At 32.8% G+C, this 17,993-nt stretch overlaps 2 protein-coding genes across 2 annotated transcripts; one reads left to right on the plus strand and one right to left on the minus strand.

The window, feature by feature from the left end:
• The first annotated feature begins 279 nt into the window (after positions 1-279).
• On the plus strand, positions 280-7,561 carry CRCK3 (calmodulin-binding receptor-like cytoplasmic kinase 3). Its single transcript, XM_028063732.2, has 7 exons — positions 280-1,317; positions 1,455-1,667; positions 5,315-5,574; positions 5,759-5,924; positions 6,007-6,096; positions 6,585-6,883; positions 6,990-7,561. The coding sequence occupies exons 1-7, from the start codon at positions 1,056-1,058 to the stop codon at positions 7,197-7,199; spliced, it is 1,500 nt and encodes a 499-aa protein (XP_027919533.2). The 5' UTR covers positions 280-1,055; the 3' UTR covers positions 7,200-7,561.
• Positions 7,562-7,820: 259 nt separating this feature from the next.
• On the minus strand, positions 7,821-12,523 carry LOC114178050 (Voltage-gated chloride channel family protein). Its single transcript, XM_028063731.2, has 7 exons — positions 12,221-12,523; positions 11,909-12,109; positions 11,630-11,807; positions 10,483-10,745; positions 9,587-9,856; positions 8,351-9,482; positions 7,821-8,234 (listed from the first exon to the last, which is right to left on the minus strand). Exons 1-7 carry the CDS (start codon positions 12,373-12,375, stop codon positions 8,127-8,129), a joined length of 2,307 nt encoding a protein of 768 aa, XP_027919532.2. The 5' UTR covers positions 12,376-12,523; the 3' UTR covers positions 7,821-8,126.
• Positions 12,524-17,993: the final 5,470 nt, after the last annotated feature.

The raw sequence follows: 17,993 nt of genomic DNA on the forward strand, positions 1-17,993 counted from the left end.
TTTTTATTTCTAATTAATATCTTTGTCTATAACATTTGTTTATAACATTTAATGTTAGTTTCTATTTTTTGATGATTCATTGTTACAATCGAAAGATAAAGAAAACCACACATAATCCACTATGGTGAATGTTAGAAAACATTAAATTGAGTTTTATTTTTGAACCAACAATATTGCTATAATTATTATCATGAAAAGGTTTATCTCATTTTCTTTTTGCATATGAGATGAAAAATAATATTATTTAAATAGCAGTATATTAAGTAGAGCCGGCAATTGGCTTTGCGTCAGAGTCCACAGCTGATTCTTTATTGTCTTTCTCTCTCTTTTCTTTCTCACTGTTTGTGTGTTCAAACTAAGCTTGATATTTATGAAAAATAGTGTTGATTCTTATCTGTTAGTCTGCTACTGCATAGAACATTTGTGAAGTGTAAACCTGGGTTTACTTTTATTAATTATTATTTTCATTTTTTCATAGCCGCCTCTTCTTGTTCAGCTCCCAGTCTCTTCTTTTGCACGCCCCAGATTCCTAGAAACCCACCTTTCCTTGGTTCTCAGTGGAAAGTTTAGTTCTTTTGTCTTTTCTTCTTCGTGGGTGAATTGGGTAGTCTGAATTCTAACAACAATTGTTGAGTTCCATGGTCTTGTCTTGGATCCCTTGCCAGCTGGCACCTTGAGGCTTTTTGTCCGATTGGGTGGTCGAGGTTTTGGAGAAATTTAGGAAATACCGTGCAGCTGTAACTTCATCTAAGCAACTTTTTTTTTTCACGGTCATCTTTTGTAATCACTGTCAGAATTTGATCTTGCCTTTTTTCCATTCAGAAATTCAATTCAATTCATGATGGCCCAATTTGGTGAATTGGGCCAACACCTTTGATTGTTTGCTGGGTTCTTCTGGTCAATATTTTGGAACTGTGCAGATGGTTTGTGTTTCAGGCTAAATATGATGCTTGATCAGGACTCTGTCGGTTTTGTTAGGTAGTTTTATGCACCTGATTGCTTCTGTGCTGCTACAAGGAGATGCTTTCCTATTGGATTGCTGTGTTTAGTTAATAATGGCTATGTCTGCGTTATTCTTGGTTCTGCTGCTGCAACTGTCAACAATTTTTGGCTCGGAGGTTGTCTTACAGTCAAAGGATTGTGGCACTGATTGGGTGGCACATTCATATTCTAGTCATAGTCAGGAACTTTTCTACATAAACGGCAATGTAGTGGACAAGGTTGCTTTCTGTGAGGCTCTCCAATCGTATACTGAAAAGGGGTGTGATGTGAAGGACTACTTTGGAAGTGTCAAATGTGTGACGGATGTTTCTTTTGGTATGGTCTAGTATGATGTTAATTTGAGTTTGGTTTGAGAGATGGTTATGCACATTTTCTGTACATTTCCACTTGTAATGTCTATCCTTCACAATAGCGTTTCTTTTAACCTTTGTGTTTGCTTTTATTGTTTGCAGTGGATTTTCCTTTAAAGGCAGGGAGGAAACTTCTGAAAGAGGATTCAAATACCGAATCTAAACCGCAAGGAGATTCTAAGCCTCTGCCAGCCCACGTGGTTGGTATTTCTGCCGGGGGAGCTCTGTTTGCATGTTGTCTTGTTCTTTGTCCTTGTTTCTTTAAGAGAAGGAAAGCAACTTCTCATGCTGTTCTGAACAAGGACCCCAGTTCAAGTGAGTTGATGTTTTTGTAAACTTTTACCACCTTTTTTGTAGTTTCTCTAGATAACTTACATGCTAGGCATTTGCGTTCATGTTATGAATTTGAGAGATGTGTATTTTGACATGCTGTGATAAATAATCTATTCCAATGTTAACATAAAAACGGTTGAGGTGTAATTCAGTTTCAATTTTTCTCTATAAATGTGCAGTACATCAAACTCACATCATACTCACAGGTGTGAGACTATTACCATCAGACTATTGTGAACAGTGTATGACGCATTGTGCATTTTTTACAATTATTTTGTCTCTCTTTTCTCTCTTCTTCTATTTGTGTATCCCAACAATTGGTATCAAGAACAAGGTTTGGAGGGGCCGAGGTTGCAAGAATAAGATGACTTCCATTACTACCAATCTTCCGATTCTCACAATGAAGAACTATGACAACAAGAAAATACACATACTGAGTTGTTGTGATTGAAAAGAAAGATTGCAAGGCGTTGTTCATCTTGTATTAGAGTGTTGACATAACAAACTTTGAGAGGATTGCACAACCAAAGACATCAAAGGAGGCCTGGAGATTCTTGAAAGGGTTCATGGAGATGCCGCGAAGACCATGAAAATGAATCTTAAGACGTTAGGACAACAATATGAACTTTTGTCAACAAAGAGTAACGTGACAAAGGCTAAGTGTATTACCCATGTTCAGACGATGGTAAACACAATGAACAATCTTGGAGAGAAGATGGTTGAGTTCCAGGTGATTGAGAAAATATGTGTATTTACTAACGAAGTTTGATCACATAATTGCTATAGAAGAATCAAAGAATCTTGAAAGAGTTGAGTCTTGAAGAGCTTCTGGGTTCTTTAGAGTATTGAACAAGGAGAAGAACCGAAGAATGAGCAAGCTCTTCAGGCACATACCAATCCAGAGGAAACTTTCAAAATGAAAGGTAAGAACAAAGAAAAGTGGAGGAAAGAAGTGAACAAAAATAATGTGAAGGAGGATAGCAAGAAGTGAGTTGATTTTCAGCAAAAAAAGGGACGCAATTTTGTAAAAAATGTGGCGTTTTATAATTGTAACAAAATGGGAATTGATGGAAACCAATTCCAAGGAGGGCTGAAGTCCAAATGGCTCAGGAAGAAAGGGATGACGATTTAGTACATGCATTGTTAACGGTGACCACTACTCAACTAGAAGGACTTGAAGAAAATTATTGGTATCTTGATACAAGATGCTCAAGATATATGACAGGAAGGAAAGATTGATTCACAAGTCTTGATGGATCAACTAAGAGCAAGGTGAAGTTTGTTGATGATCGTGCTTTAGTGGCATTAGGGGTTAGAAAGATAGTGATTAAAGCGAAGAATGGTGGCCAAGGTTGTATTACAACTGTTTTGTTTGTTCCTAGAATGAAGAGAAATTTATTAAGTCTTGGTCAATTACTTGAGAGATGATAGACTTCAAGATTAGAAGATAAAATGCTTCGATTGTATGATAAAAACACCATTTGGTTTTGAAATCACCTCTAACCAAGAATCAAATTTCAATTTTGAAATCGGTGTAGTAGATCACGAATGTTTTGCAGCTATGATATATAAAGAGGATTGACTTTGGCATTATCGTCTTGGGCATCTTAATTTTCGAGATATACAAAACTTGAAGATTAGAAACATGGTACAAGGTTTACCTCATATTTTTCCCCCAAAGAAGTTGGTAAAGAATGACCAAGCAGGCAAAAAATTCTTTTCAGAGATATGTTTTATCAAAAACAGAGGATAAGTTACAAGTGGTCTACTAGATGTTTGTTGTCCTATCTAAACCGAGTGCTCGGAGGTTACAAGTATTTTGTTTCATCCATTGATGTTTTTTCAAAGAAATCATGGATTTACTTGAAAATTTGTGTATTTTCAAAGAAAGAGTGATGTTTTAGAAATCCTTAAGAAATTTAAAGACATTGTAGAATGAAGCAATGGCCAAATTATCAAAGTTTTGAGAACATATGAAGAAGGTGAATATACATCAAGTAACTCCTCCATAACATAATGGTACTGTAGATAGGAAGACTTGAACCATTATGAGCATGGTACGAAGTATGCTGAAGACTAAGGAGTTACCAAAATATTTGTCGGGGGAGGCTGTGTCATCTGCTATTTATATTTTGAATAGATGTCCATCTAAGAGATTAGAATAGGTTACTCCAGAAGAAGTTTGGTCCAACAACAAGCCAAATGTGAGTGAGAAATGATGTTGTGTTTGATGAGTTCAATCTCATTAACAAACAAATTGTTAGTGAGAAATGATGTTCTGTTTGATGAGTTCGGTGATTGGAGTTGGACGTCATATGGACAACATAGAGGGGTTGTTATTGAGTCTGAAGAGGCTGAGACTAATGAAGAACAAAATGTTGAATCAAGTAAAGCATAAAGTACATCAATTGCTTTAAAAACCTAGTAATAATATGTATATATGTGAATGATCTTTTTATTATAGAGAATCATGAAGGTGAGATTGATGCCATTAAGAGGGAGTTGATGAATGCATTTGAAATGACAAACCTCGAAAAGTTGTCATATTCTTTGGGTTTTGAATTCACAAGAGTAAAGGAAGGAATGGTGACAGCAAAGGAGGTATGTGATGGAGATGTTAAAGAGACTCAATATGCTTAGTTTTAATTCAACAGCTACTCCAACTGAGACTGTTTTAATACTAAAGAAAGAAGGAACTAATGAGCAAGTAGATGAACTGAGTATAAGAAAATTGTTGTTGTCTCTTTAAGGTATCTTTGTCATACACTACCTAATATAAAATTCGTTGTAGGAGTAATATCGACATACATGCAGAATCCCAGGGTATCTCATCTTCTAGTTGCCAAATGAATTCGCAGATACATGAAAGGAATTATGGCAAATGACATTCTGTTTCCACAAAACACTACTTCCACTTAGAAAATTAAAGTTGTTTGATTCACATATGCAGATTGAGGAGGTGATAAGGATGATCGTAAGAGTACTGAAGGTTTTGTGTTCATTTTAAAAGGATCCTTGACCTCTTGGAGCTCGAAGAAAGAACAAGTGGTTGCGCTGTCTACACGTGAAGCAAAGTACATAGTTGTTGCTATGCTGCATGGCTAGAACCATTTTGGATGGAGTTGAAGCTAAAGCATGATGTAGGAATGAAGTTGTTCATTAAAAGTCTATAATAAATTTGTCAAAGAATCCTTTAACTCATGGTAGGAGTAAGCATATTGTTCACTATTTGAGAGATCAAGTGAATGAAGGAAAACTGGAGTTCAAATGTTGCAACACTCATCATCAAGTTACAAATGTTTTCACCAAATCCACGAGGGCTGAAAGATTTAAATTTGAGAGATAAATTGAATGTTTTCAATGTTGAGAAACTGAATTAAGGAGTGAAGAGTTGTACAAAATTTCAATGTACAGTACATCAAACTCACAAGTGTGAGACTATTGCCGTCAAACTATTGTGAAAAGTGTATTTTTCACAATTACTTTGTCTCTGTTTTCTCTGTGTGTGCATCCCAACAAAAACTTCAGTTTCTATGGTTATTATATGCTTTCTTTTTCTTTCTTTATTATTTTTAAGACTATGTTTCCAGTTACACTTGAATAAATTATGGACAACTTTGATCTTGTAGTGGATTCAGTTTCCTCCTTTGAAGCCTCCGTTACTGACAAGATTCCAGCCAGTCCACTGCGGGTGCCAGCTAGTCCATCAAGATTCTCAATGAATCCAAAACTCAGTAGACTTCAATCATTGCATCTTGATTTGAACCAAGTTACAAGAGCTACTAATAACTTCTCAGAAACATTGCAAATAGGAGAAGGGGGTTTTGGAACTGTCTACAAGGCCAAGTTGGAAGATGGTCTAGTCGTGGCTGTAAAACGTGCAAAAAAGGTAAGTAGCGCTGAGTATGTAGTTTAAAAGTCTGCACCTAATCTTAGAATGCTCAAGTTCTGGATTCTGTTTTGTTACAAAATTATGCATCAAATTTTATTATGAAAGGCTTTGACTGTCATATACCACTGAAATGGTAGAAGTACTTACTTTCTCCGTGCTCTGATATGGCTAAATCGTATAGGAACATTTTGATAGTTTGAGAGCAGAATTCAGCAGTGAAGTTCAACTTCTGGCCAAAATTGAACATCGAAACCTGGTGAAGCTACTAGGTTATATTGACAAAGGAAATGAACGCCTCCTTATTACAGAATTTGTGCCAAATGGTACCCTTCGAGAACATTTGGATGGTAAGACTATGCACTGTTATCCGCCAACATCTGTCTTTGAATATTGAATCTAATACAGAATATCATGTTATACTTTTTGCAGGCATGCGTGGAAAAACACTAGACTTCAATCAGCGCCTTGAAATTGCAATTGATGTTGCTCATGGCTTGACCTATCTACATCTGTATGCAGGTAGTGATTACTGTAGTACGTATATTTTGTTCTCCAACATTTTCTTTTTCCTACAAACCAACTGCAAGATTGTTCTTCACGACATCTTACACAACTATAGTATAAATAGATGCTTTGAAATCTTGAGTTTATGCAAAAATGCCTTAAATAGGGTTTCATGTGTTGTTTGTTTATTGAAACAGCATTGACACGACATTACACTCTAGTAATGATCACCGAGTATGTTTCCAACGTATTACAGTGCAATCAATCTTATATTAGTGGCATATCTAGTTAGAGGTGGGGAAATTTAATAGCCTTATATTAACCGTTATGATTGAGATTCATTCATCATTCTCACTTCATAGTCTTCCTCTCTCTCTCAGTTTTTCACTTGTGTTAATTCTAGTATGTTCAAGCTGCATGATTACCATAGTCTAATAATATTTAATATTTATACATATGCCTATTGAATCTTGATGCGTAGCCTTTGTGATGTCTTGGAACAGAAAAGCAAATTATCCATCGAGACGTGAAATCATCCAACATTCTTCTGACAGAAAGCATGCGAGCTAAAGTTGCTGATTTTGGATTTGCAAAGCTAGGGCCTGTAAACACTGACGAGACACACATTTCTACCAAAGTGAAGGGAACAGTTGGTTATTTGGATCCTGAGTATATGAAAACATACCAACTCACTCCCAGGAGTGACGTTTATTCGTTTGGAATTTTGCTTTTAGAAATCGTGTCCGGCCGCCGTCCCGTGGAGTTGAAGAAAACCGTTGAAGAGCGTGTTACACTTAGATGGGTAAGCTCATACTTTGTTTTCATGCATTGTCATCACAAAAAAATTACTCTGTGAATCTATTAAAAATTGTTAGTTTAGGTATAAAATGTGTTTGATCTTTATGCAGGCCTTCAGGAAGTACAACGAAGGAAGTGTAGTGGAACTGGTGGATCCTTTAATGGAAGAAGCAGTAAACACAGGTGTTCTGATGAAGATGTTTGATTTGGCATTTCAATGTGCCGCACCCATTCGAGCAGATAGACCTGACATGAAATCGGTGAGCGAGCAATTGTGGGCAATAAGGGCAGATTACCTCAAGAGTGCAAGGAGAAAATAAGTAGTGCTTTTTCATGATGATGATATAGTGAAGTTGGTCTTTATCTCTTTTTTCTCTAAGAATTTTCTTTCTTTATCAATCCTACCTAAGTATGGATAAAGAAATGATGTGATGTCATTTGAATCTTTCTCGGTGACTTTGCCTAATGAGTCATTATTGTGAAGTGTGAACATTACTTAGGAAGTGGCAACCAAATGCAACTGGCTCAGAAAGCAAGACCTGAATAAACATACTTCCACAAAAGAAAATATAGGGCGAGGAACTTCCTTTTCTTGCCACTGAAGTATTTGTCTGTGTAGAGTTGACAGTGGATTTTGTAAAATATGAACTTGTTCTTAAAGGATGGAACATATATTGTGTTACTTTTTATGTCATAGTGAAAATCGGCTTCAAAAATGGGCGAGTTCCAGAACTTAGTTCAACACAACGAAATTTTACTCCTGAAATTTTACTCCTAAACATATCCATTGAAAAACTGAATAAACTACTATTTATGACTGCGAGGAGAAGCACCTTCAGACAACCACGGCTAAATTATTATGACAACATAATGAAGTTAAAGTAAAACGAAATTCCCTTGATGAAGGGCTATTGATTACTGTCTTAAGCAGCTTCATGCAATTGGCAGTACACAATTTTATGGCAGGCAATTATATATCACAAATTATGTACAAAGTGCAACAATGAGCAATAGTTGAAAAAAGGGCTCACTGAATCATACAATTATTATTTTGTCATATGACTCAGCTCTGTATTCCATGGAGATGGAAAAAACACTATTACTAGTAATCTGGTCTCATGAATAAGAATTGTTTCTGCAACATAAGAATAATTGAGCTGGGAAGCCTTAGTCAGATGCCCTAAAGCTTAAGCAAGAATATGTGAGCGTTGCCCTTTGACCAAATTTGTGTTCCCTACACAAGGGTGCTAAAATCTTAGTATTTTCCCTGCCTTTCTTACCAGAAAGGGATGCAAACCCAAAATATGTTCCGGAATGAAGTCGTGCCGTGTGAGTATACCAACCACAGGTGATCTCTGCAGTTAGCATGCACAAAACTTGGATGAGTGAACATCAGAGAACAGTAATAATGAAGTGGTGACACAATTAACTTTCTTGATCAAAATTAACAAGGCATGAGAATTTTACTTACACTAGAAATCTTGGGTATCACAAGCAAATGCCTTAAACCAAGCGCCCGAAAAAGTGTAAGGGCCTTTCCCAGTGACATTGTCTCCACAACAGTATAAGGAGAAGTGTTAGTAAATGGATGTAGATCTATGAACATGTCCATCTCTTCCTCCAACAACTCTATATCCTCTATCTTTAGACGAACCTTGCTTGAACCCTTCTTTGCAAAATCATTGGCTGCAAAATTATCAAAGACGGCTCCACTGGTTGCTGAAGGCGAGGAAATGAAAGCTTTCTTCTTCAGCAATGTGAGAAGATGGTCGCGGAGGATTATGCCAAATAACACCGGAGCTTCCGACATAGGAGGCTCGTCAATAACAGGAAACCCGTTATGTCCTGTACTTTTGAGAATAAACACGATGTTACGAACCTTTTCGATGCCATTAAATGTCTGCAGTGGACCTGTTACTACATCACCTACTGTTAGCTGCCTCATATAAGGTTCAGCATGAGTTTCTAAATATGGCAAACCTTTGGCTTTCATTATAATGTCATATATATTTGCGTTGAAAGCATCTGCGACAGTCTTAGATATGAATAACACCATCATGATTAAGGGTAGCAACAAGAGGTTGTTGGTGAGTTCTAGAATAATTACACACAGAGAAACTGTCGTCCTCATGGATCCACCAAGAAAAGAAGCAGCACCGAGTACAGCATAAAGACCATGGTTAAGATTCGAGTTTTTGCCAAGCAGCATTCCGACAATGCGTCCATAAGAAGCACCAGTAACAATAACTGGCACAAAAAGACCAGCGGGAGCAACAACTCCATAGCTGAAGATACTTAACAGAAAACATGTAACAAAAAAGATTAGCATTGATGTAACCTCAAACTCATCATCGGTGTTCTTGCTAAATAGATTTCTAATAGCATCATCGTTTGTGTTGAAAATGAGGCTTGCAAGATCATTGTAATGATTAGGAGCGCACTGGAACTTCTTGTAGATACCAGACCGGCCGATTGTAGGACATGGTTCAGTCGGATTAGGTGGACAGGGTCGGCAAGATGTAAACCATGGCAAACCAAAAAGAAGGCAGGATGTACAAATGGAGATCACACAAGCAAGCAAAATTTTAAAAATGGTTCCTTTCCTGCAAAAGTAAATGATGGAAAGAATGAGCTTTGTATAATGTACCGTACAATGTTAGGAGAAATTCAAATTGTTGAATGCACTTAAGGCTAAAAGATAGCTCACTCATTGATAAAATTGTATATCCGAAGAACTTTGCTCAGCAGCAAATTAAATAAGCTGCCAAGTAACCCCCCTATAACACCAAGAATAAACACTGGAGGAACATCCACCAAATGATATGAAATACTCGCTGAATAAGCATCAAACATTATCAGTCCCCCTTTACCAAATAGCCCACATTTACCACTTAAACATAGGTCAATCATGGCACGGAGCAATATTGCAACTATTGCAGCTGTGAAGAAAGCTCTCCACAGAAGGGCACTTCTCCACCTGTAGAACAGAAATCAAACATTTACTAAGGGAACAAATAGACTTACGGAGTTTAAGATTGATAAGATAAAACATAACAATTCATCCACAGTAACTAAAGGAAAACCAATTCTAAAAAACAATAAGAGAAGACATTTATAAGAAGACAACTATGGGGAAACTGGGAGAGAATGAAAAGAAGCCAGTGCAATTGTCATCTGAAAGCTGAAGGACCTCAACCAGCCCTTGTAAAGAAACACATAGATCCGAGCCTGAGGACAATTAATCAGCAGCCTAACAATATATGCCTAACAAACCACCCAAACCCAATGAAAGTTATGCTTGATAAGAAAAAAGAGCTATTATAGTTTTAGAGGAGTTTGATTTAACATGTCTGTAAACAAAATGGTGCAGAATAAAATTATATTGGATCAAGTTTGGCCACAATATGCAGCTGAAAACATACAAGAAATAACAAAATTCAAGACACATTTTTTGTCACTAAAAATAAAGGTAAGGAGGAAATAAACATCATTGACAAAAACCATTCATAAGAAAAAGTATGATTCCAATTCTCAAGAAAAAATCATGAAAAATTGAGAGTTTATAGGAGAAAAAATTTAATGTGTATAGATAGGCAAACAAACCAAGATGCCATCTCTTCTAGAGCAAACAACACACCACCAACAGGGGAGCGGAAAGCAGCAGCCATTCCAGCCGCTGATCCACATGTTATTAGATCTCTCCGATCACGGTCATTCTTAAAAAACTGTAACCATTTCCACGATAACCCATATCTCTTTGACCCACCCTGACCTACTAATGCTGCTACACATGCACCTGTATGCACCATAGGCCCTGCCTTCCCGATAAGAAGTGATGAAGAAACTGCTGTAATGCTTCCAATAATCTGTAGAAAGAACCAACATGAAAGTAAATATCTTCTCAGGGAAAACAAGAATTCCGGTTTGAGGATGAATTTAATAAAGGCATCCAGAGTACTTGTTAATTAAGAGACAGTGTTACCCATATCATGAAACAACATGATGTTGGAGAAACATAAAAATTTAATATTAGTTTCAGAATCCTATCACAAGTGCTCCATCAATTAAGGGAGGAAAATAAAAGAGAGAATATAGAAAGCACCATAGATGGTGGATAGGGGACAAAAATGATGGGTAATATGGCTAAAAATGTACTTGGAAAGATCATTTGCACACCACAAAAGTTGCATAAATTTTTCATCACTTCACAGCTCTTAACAACTTAGTAGTGTATGTTAAAAAGTTTTGAAATGTGTTACTCAACTAACATTATCCAGAGATAAACAAAAGGTTATGTAAACAAAAATTAACAATATAGAATGGAAAGTTACTGACTACAGGAAAATGTTACAATATTTACACCACTTTATGAAGTGCCAATAGCAATTTCAATGAATGATAATAGGAAAGGGAAGTGGCTTCCGTTTTGCACTTACAAGTGACTTCAACCATGGGTCCACCTGGCACCTAAAACTTTTAAAGTCCCCTGTTCCAAGAAAAATACTAGCAATATGCTTCTCAAAACACTCTTAAACTATTGGTTGGAATTTAATAAAACCTACTTCATTAATAATTGTGTTTTAGAAAATGTGTTGCTATTGTTTTCCTCTATAATTTAACTACATTTGCATGCAAACATAGGTCAAAGAAGAACATCAAAATCATATGAAATATGATCATCATAGGGACCAAGATCACATTATTGTACAGACAAAGCACTAAATAAGTGTCGTGTTAGTTCATAGTATACCTTAACAAAAAGAGTTTGCACAGTAAATATTCCAGGTGCATCCACCCCATTTAGGTAAGCCTTCACCTCAGGTATACCCGAACCTGTGGCCGCAGGTGCTATCAAAGCCGTAATTAAGGAGGCAAAAAGCGTGAGACCCAAATTAGAAACAAAAAATATGAAGAAGGCCAACTGAAACCTGCGAGAAATTCCAAGCTTCCAAAAGTCAGCCAATCCATGAAAATAAACTATAAATAGTCAGAGAGACAAATAAAACAAAAGAATGTAAAACATTGTTACCTCTTCTCCAACATCATATTGGAGGTGACCACAAACTTGATGCCAGCGAGATTCTCAACCGCGAGATTGTTGCAGAAGCCAATAAGGCTAACGATCACGCCAACGATAAGGCACAAGAGCCACTTCATAAAAATGTACTGAAATATCTGAGTCTTCCCTCTGCTCCTCCAATCCTGCTTGAAGAACTCGTTCTCAAAAATTCTGCATACCCAAAACAGAAAAGCGCGAGACTTGAGAGGTGGGTCACGGAAAAGATTTTACCTTTGGACAAAAGCGCCACACCCAGATGAAAAAAAATGAGAAAAAACTTACTCATAATCGAGACTCTCAATTGGGCTGACATTGACGCCGACAATAGCAACCTGCGATGTTGAGTTGACAATGGATCTCTGTGAAGAAGACAGTAGAGCTTGACGAAGGAGAGGTTCAGAATCTCCATATCCATTCCTGAGGTGGTTTGTTGACATGGCAGAAAGTTGGTGAGAAGTTAAGAGTGTTAAATTTGGAGAGTGAAGTGTGAAGCATGCGAGTTTGACTGAAACAAGCCTAAAGAAAATGGAAGAAAGACTCAACTAACCAGTGTGCAAGGGTAAGAATAGAGGATGGAATACAAGTATGGCAACTTGTTCAGGGAAGAAGAAAAAGAAAATATAAAAAAAGTAATTTGTTTTTTCTTTTTCATTCACATATAATACCTCCAAAAGGGAAATTTCTCCTCCGGAAATAAAGGTTAAATAAGGAAATTTCCCTTCACAAATTCTGACGTGGCATGGTTTGAGGTCGTTAATGGTGTTGTGGAGAAGGCTTAAGATGGGAAGAGATGTTAATATGATATACTCTTTTATGGTTAAATTACTATAAATGATTCAAAATTTAAGAGTTTTATATTATTTTATTGTCACTTCCTCCTATTTTGTTATAATTTTAGAAAACTATAAAATGTCTATCAAAAGGATTATATTTGTTAATCCTCCTATAAGGTAAATTTATATATGTACTTCAACTTTTCTTCTCAAAAAGATATTGAATTTAATTGGTTTAACATGCCATACAGTATATTTATTTATTTATTTATTTATTAGGAGGAAGTTTGAGTAATTTTGAATAAGTTTTTTTGTTCTAATGTAAAAATATATAATATTATTTTTCCTATATATATAGACCGAGTTTGTTTTTAGATTTTATTTTTTAATATTAACAGACATCAAAAATATATGAAAGAATAATTTTTTTTGTTTATTTGAATTTTTTTAATTGGTAAAAAAAAATTACTTAATGTTTTAAAATCAAATCAAGGTTTCGTTTATATTAATTAACTGAATGACAGTTATTAAATCCTATAGCTTCACTTTCACAGATTACGTTAGTGAATATTATTGCTGAGTAATTGGACAAGAATGACCTAATGAAGTTTTAAATTGAAGAGACAATATTAAGTTACTTAACCACCAAGAAAACTAATTTAACTTATATCCATTTATTACTGTAATATATTAATATTATTTACCTTGAAAATATATTGGAAATATATTTTGTAACATATATGTTGAGTTAATAAGTGTTAATTAAGATATAACCTTGTTTTGTAAATTTGGTATTTGTTATCAATATACAATCTGAGGTTAACAAATTGTTGTTAAAATGGGAAATTTTATATAATATGAAATAAATAGGTATAATATGAATGTGTGCTAAAAATAGGTGGGTGATTTTTTAAAAACTATGAAAAGCAAGTTATATGATATGTAAATATATTGTTTATTTACAACTTATAATAATATACAACCCTATTCTGTATATATTCTATGTTTTAATTTTATCTTTAATTATATTTCAAAATTTAAATACTTTGAATTTTGAAATTATGTTTCTTATTTTACTCTTTTATATAAATCGGTAATATGTATTACTTCTTTAACATTGTGCTAATCCATATTATAAACTGAATATCAAATATAAAAAACAATATATATATATATATAATTAATAAATGGATTCATTTATTTATTTAATGATAACATTTTTTCTAATTTTATTCTCCTAATAAATATTTTTGAAAAATTATATAATTACTTATAATACTTTTCAGTTTTAATATTTTAATAACTAATTTTTTAATTTATATATTTATTCATGATAAAAAATTATAAAAAATTTTATTTTTATAAGAATTTTTGTTGTAGTAAAAAAGAAGTGGACATATTTGTACATAAATATATGTAATTATATTTCAACTTATTTAAATAAGATAGTATTTGGTAAAAAATCTGTATATTATCTTTGTTTCCACTAATTTTTATTATGTGAATTTTATAATGCCACCTAAATTCAAAATAGAAATTCACTCTAAAATTAGTTAAGTGAATACTTAATTTAGTTGTATAAATCCCATCAGAGTTAATTTGTTTCTTTCACAAAATATCAATTTTATTTACACATACTTATATAAACATTTTACTAGGTAATTAATTTTGTCATGTAGACTTTTTAAAATAACGATAGTTAATTTAGGCTGTGTTTATTTGAGAGTGTACCACTGTTTCAGTCGATTTGTGAGAGCAGATTTAGTTTTGAAACGTGTTCGATTTCAGTCATTTGAAAGGACATGGGAGCGACGATTTGAGGGATGAGTGTATTATTTCATCCCCTTAAAAATGAGAGGATAAGCGGGTATATTTAGTACTTTACGAAATTACCCTTCGCTTGTTTGTGAGGTGATGGGGTTGGGGTGTGGTGAGGGATGGTCGTGCGTTGAGGTGGTGGTGTGGTTGTTATGGAGGGATGGCGGTGCTGTGATGAGGGATGGCAGTGCTGTGTGAGTGTTGCGGTGCTATTATGGAGGGGATGAGGTGTGTTGTTATTATGAGAGGGGGATGGGGGTGTGTTGTTGTTATGAGAGGGGATAGCATGTTTTGTGAAGGGCCGACACCGGTTACCACACCGGTGTCAATGATTTTTTTTTTTTTTTACTTTTTTTTAATTTTTTTTAACTTTTTTTCTTAACTTTTTTTTAAACTTTTTTTCTTAACTTTTTTTTATTTTTTTTAACTTTATATAAATTTTGTTTAAAATTTAATTTTTTTTACTTTCTTTTAAAATTTAATTGTATAATTTTTTTTTACATTTATAAATATTTAATTTTTTTATTTAAAATTTTATATAATTTTAATATTTTTTTTAATTCGTATTAATTAATTATAATTATTTTTATAACATCAAATTATAAAATCATTCTCTTTTTTCATCAAGGGTATTTCGGTAACTTTCTAATTTTATCTATTTTTACAATTTATTTTATCTATCATATCAATCAAATCTTTCACTAACTTTCATAAAACTTATCTCCAAATCCACTCATTCTACCCTCTAAATCCATTCAAAAAAACACAAAAATTCATCCATCCAAATCTACACAAATTCATCTTCACACTCTCCCCCATATCCATCTCCCCAAAAGAACACACCCTTAAAGTAGTCACTGCAAGATATCATATAAAAATCACGTGATGTGTTGTGAATAATCCAAACTTTAATTGTCCTTCTCCTGTTCAATCCAACGAGGTGAGCAGAATGAATGCGAGACATCCTTAAAACAAAACGAATTCGAATAAAGTTGACATTATTATTAGAATTTGAAACTATTCTTTTGAATCAATTCTAGTTTTAATGGTCAATTGCTGCTTGGGTAACGGAAAAAGTTTGCGGAGGAAATGCCTTTATAATAAAAATAAAATTATAATATTTTAAAAATAAGTGAATGTAAAAAATTGTTTTGAATTATAGACTAAATTGATATATTATTGAATTTTGTAATGGTGATTAAGATTTTAAATTGAGAATAAAAAATTGAATTCATTTCAAATATAATTACGATCAAAATTTGGTTTGGTGGTTTTAAAGTTAAAGAGGTACATGTAATTATTAAGAGTGAAGGAATAATTTAAAGTTTTTCAGATAGATCGAATGATTATTTTATTGTAAGATATCGATAAATAATATAGGTGTGACTATTATTTGCTTTAAATAGAAGTTGAAGTGATAACATTGGTCAAGTATGCTTAGAAATGAGAGAGAGTGATGTCACATTTATCTTTTATCTTCTACATTTTTTTATCATAACTTAAGTATTGTAGTTAGTTTATTTTTAAAATTTTTAAAATCTCTTGAGCATGATTGTAGTTGGAGTAAATATTGACAGAATTAATATAAAATAACATAAATAAACTGAAGCTATTTAACATTCACAACCTGACTTACATTAAAATGTTCACTATGGTAGCATAATTGAAATTTGTATGACACAGGAACATTGTTGCTGAGTATCGTATTCTTTTAAAAGTTTTGGTGCAAAGAACCTATATAGTTGTGTAAAAAAATCAACCCTACAACAAGGTTACTTGTTAAATGAGATTTCGTAAAGATAAGGATTAATATTTTGTTATGTGTTAAATTGTCTTATAAGTATACGTTAAAGTCGAAACGTGTTAAATTATATAAATAATTTAAATGTTAGGTTAAAATATTATTAATATTTTATGTTATTGGATTAAAATAATTGTATTAATTTATTTTTAAAATTTAAAAATTAAAATGTATTAAGATTTACGACAGATTTCATTTTTATATATAAATTGTATAAGTTTAGAGATTACAACGTAGTTAATCCTATTCTCTAAAATTACAATTTTATTTAACAAGTGATGTGTTTAAGTGATAAAATTTGAACCCATTAACAATTTTACAAAAGAGCGTAAAGAAACTTATTATTTTGTTAACGTCATATTTATTTACTCAACTTTATTAAATAAAGATGGGAGTGGAATTTAATTTTTTTCAAATTCTCTAATTTTAGTTACATTTTGTAGTCAGCATTTTTTTTTCTCAACGAGTCTTGACGAAATCATAGAAAAGATCTAACTCTTCTAATAATATTAATTCATAGTTGAATGTAAGTTTCATTGAATAAAAAAAACACACACAAGCTATTAATTTCCTTTACAACTTGAAAACATATATTTGGAGAAGTTTTTTTTATTCTTTTATATCGTTTATTTTAATTAGCCAAATCCTTCATGTTATTTATTGTTAGCATAGGTACATGGTTTAATTTCATTTAATTGTGATTTTTAGGGTTACTTTTTATATATATTTATATACACACCTCATATATATATATATATATATATATATATATATATATATATATATATATATATATATTACTACATTTTTCTTTTATATATGAACAATGATGAAAGAGATATATGAAGAAGAAGATTGTCTAATATTAATTGTGTATAAAATATTACAAAAGATGTGTTATATATACACAAAACTAATCTTACAAGTCATAAGTAAATAAGCCTAAAACAGAATTTATGCTACAATTTATAAAAAAAATAAAACATGTAACCATTATAAACCAATGTTACTTAACTATAACAAGTAAAAAAAGTTATAAATTAAAAATTATTTATATTAATAATATTAAACTATTATACTTCTCAATAACATCACACTAATTTAATATCATTAACCTATTGTTTTAATATTGGTGCAATTATTGTACAAAATCTAGTTTTGCAAAAGGATTGTCTTTAAAATTGATTTGTTTTCTCATGCGTAAATTTAATTTATTATTTTTGTTATATTGCGTGTTAATTGAAACATTCATTTAAATACTTACTGTTATTATTAATGGTGAATATTCAATTTTTTTTTTAAAAAAAACATGTGTTTTATATTTCTTACTAAAGTGGGAAAAAGAAAACAATATATGCATCACATTACAAATTGTCTCAGGTAAAAACAATGTCTTTAATGTCACATGAATAATATGGGATTCTTTTGTGCTTTTTGTTGTCCCACCTTCTTTGATATTAATGGATATGTGGTTCACAATATTTACGAGCATGAACAAAGACGCAATTACACTGAATAAATAAACACTTTTTGTTTTTAATTTTCCCATTTTTAATTAATTTAAAATAAATTAAATCAAATTACAATTGGGAGCTTATGGTCCATACAAATTTGAATCATATCATATCACTTTCGGCTTCTTCAAGTTCGACTCACATGGTGT

Source organism: Vigna unguiculata, chromosome 3 (assembly GCF_037176805.1).
Source record: "Vigna unguiculata cultivar grain cowpea cultivar isolate G323 ecotype 2 chromosome 3, ASM3717680v1, whole genome shotgun sequence".
NCBI lineage: Eukaryota > Viridiplantae > Streptophyta > Magnoliopsida > Fabales > Fabaceae > Vigna > Vigna unguiculata.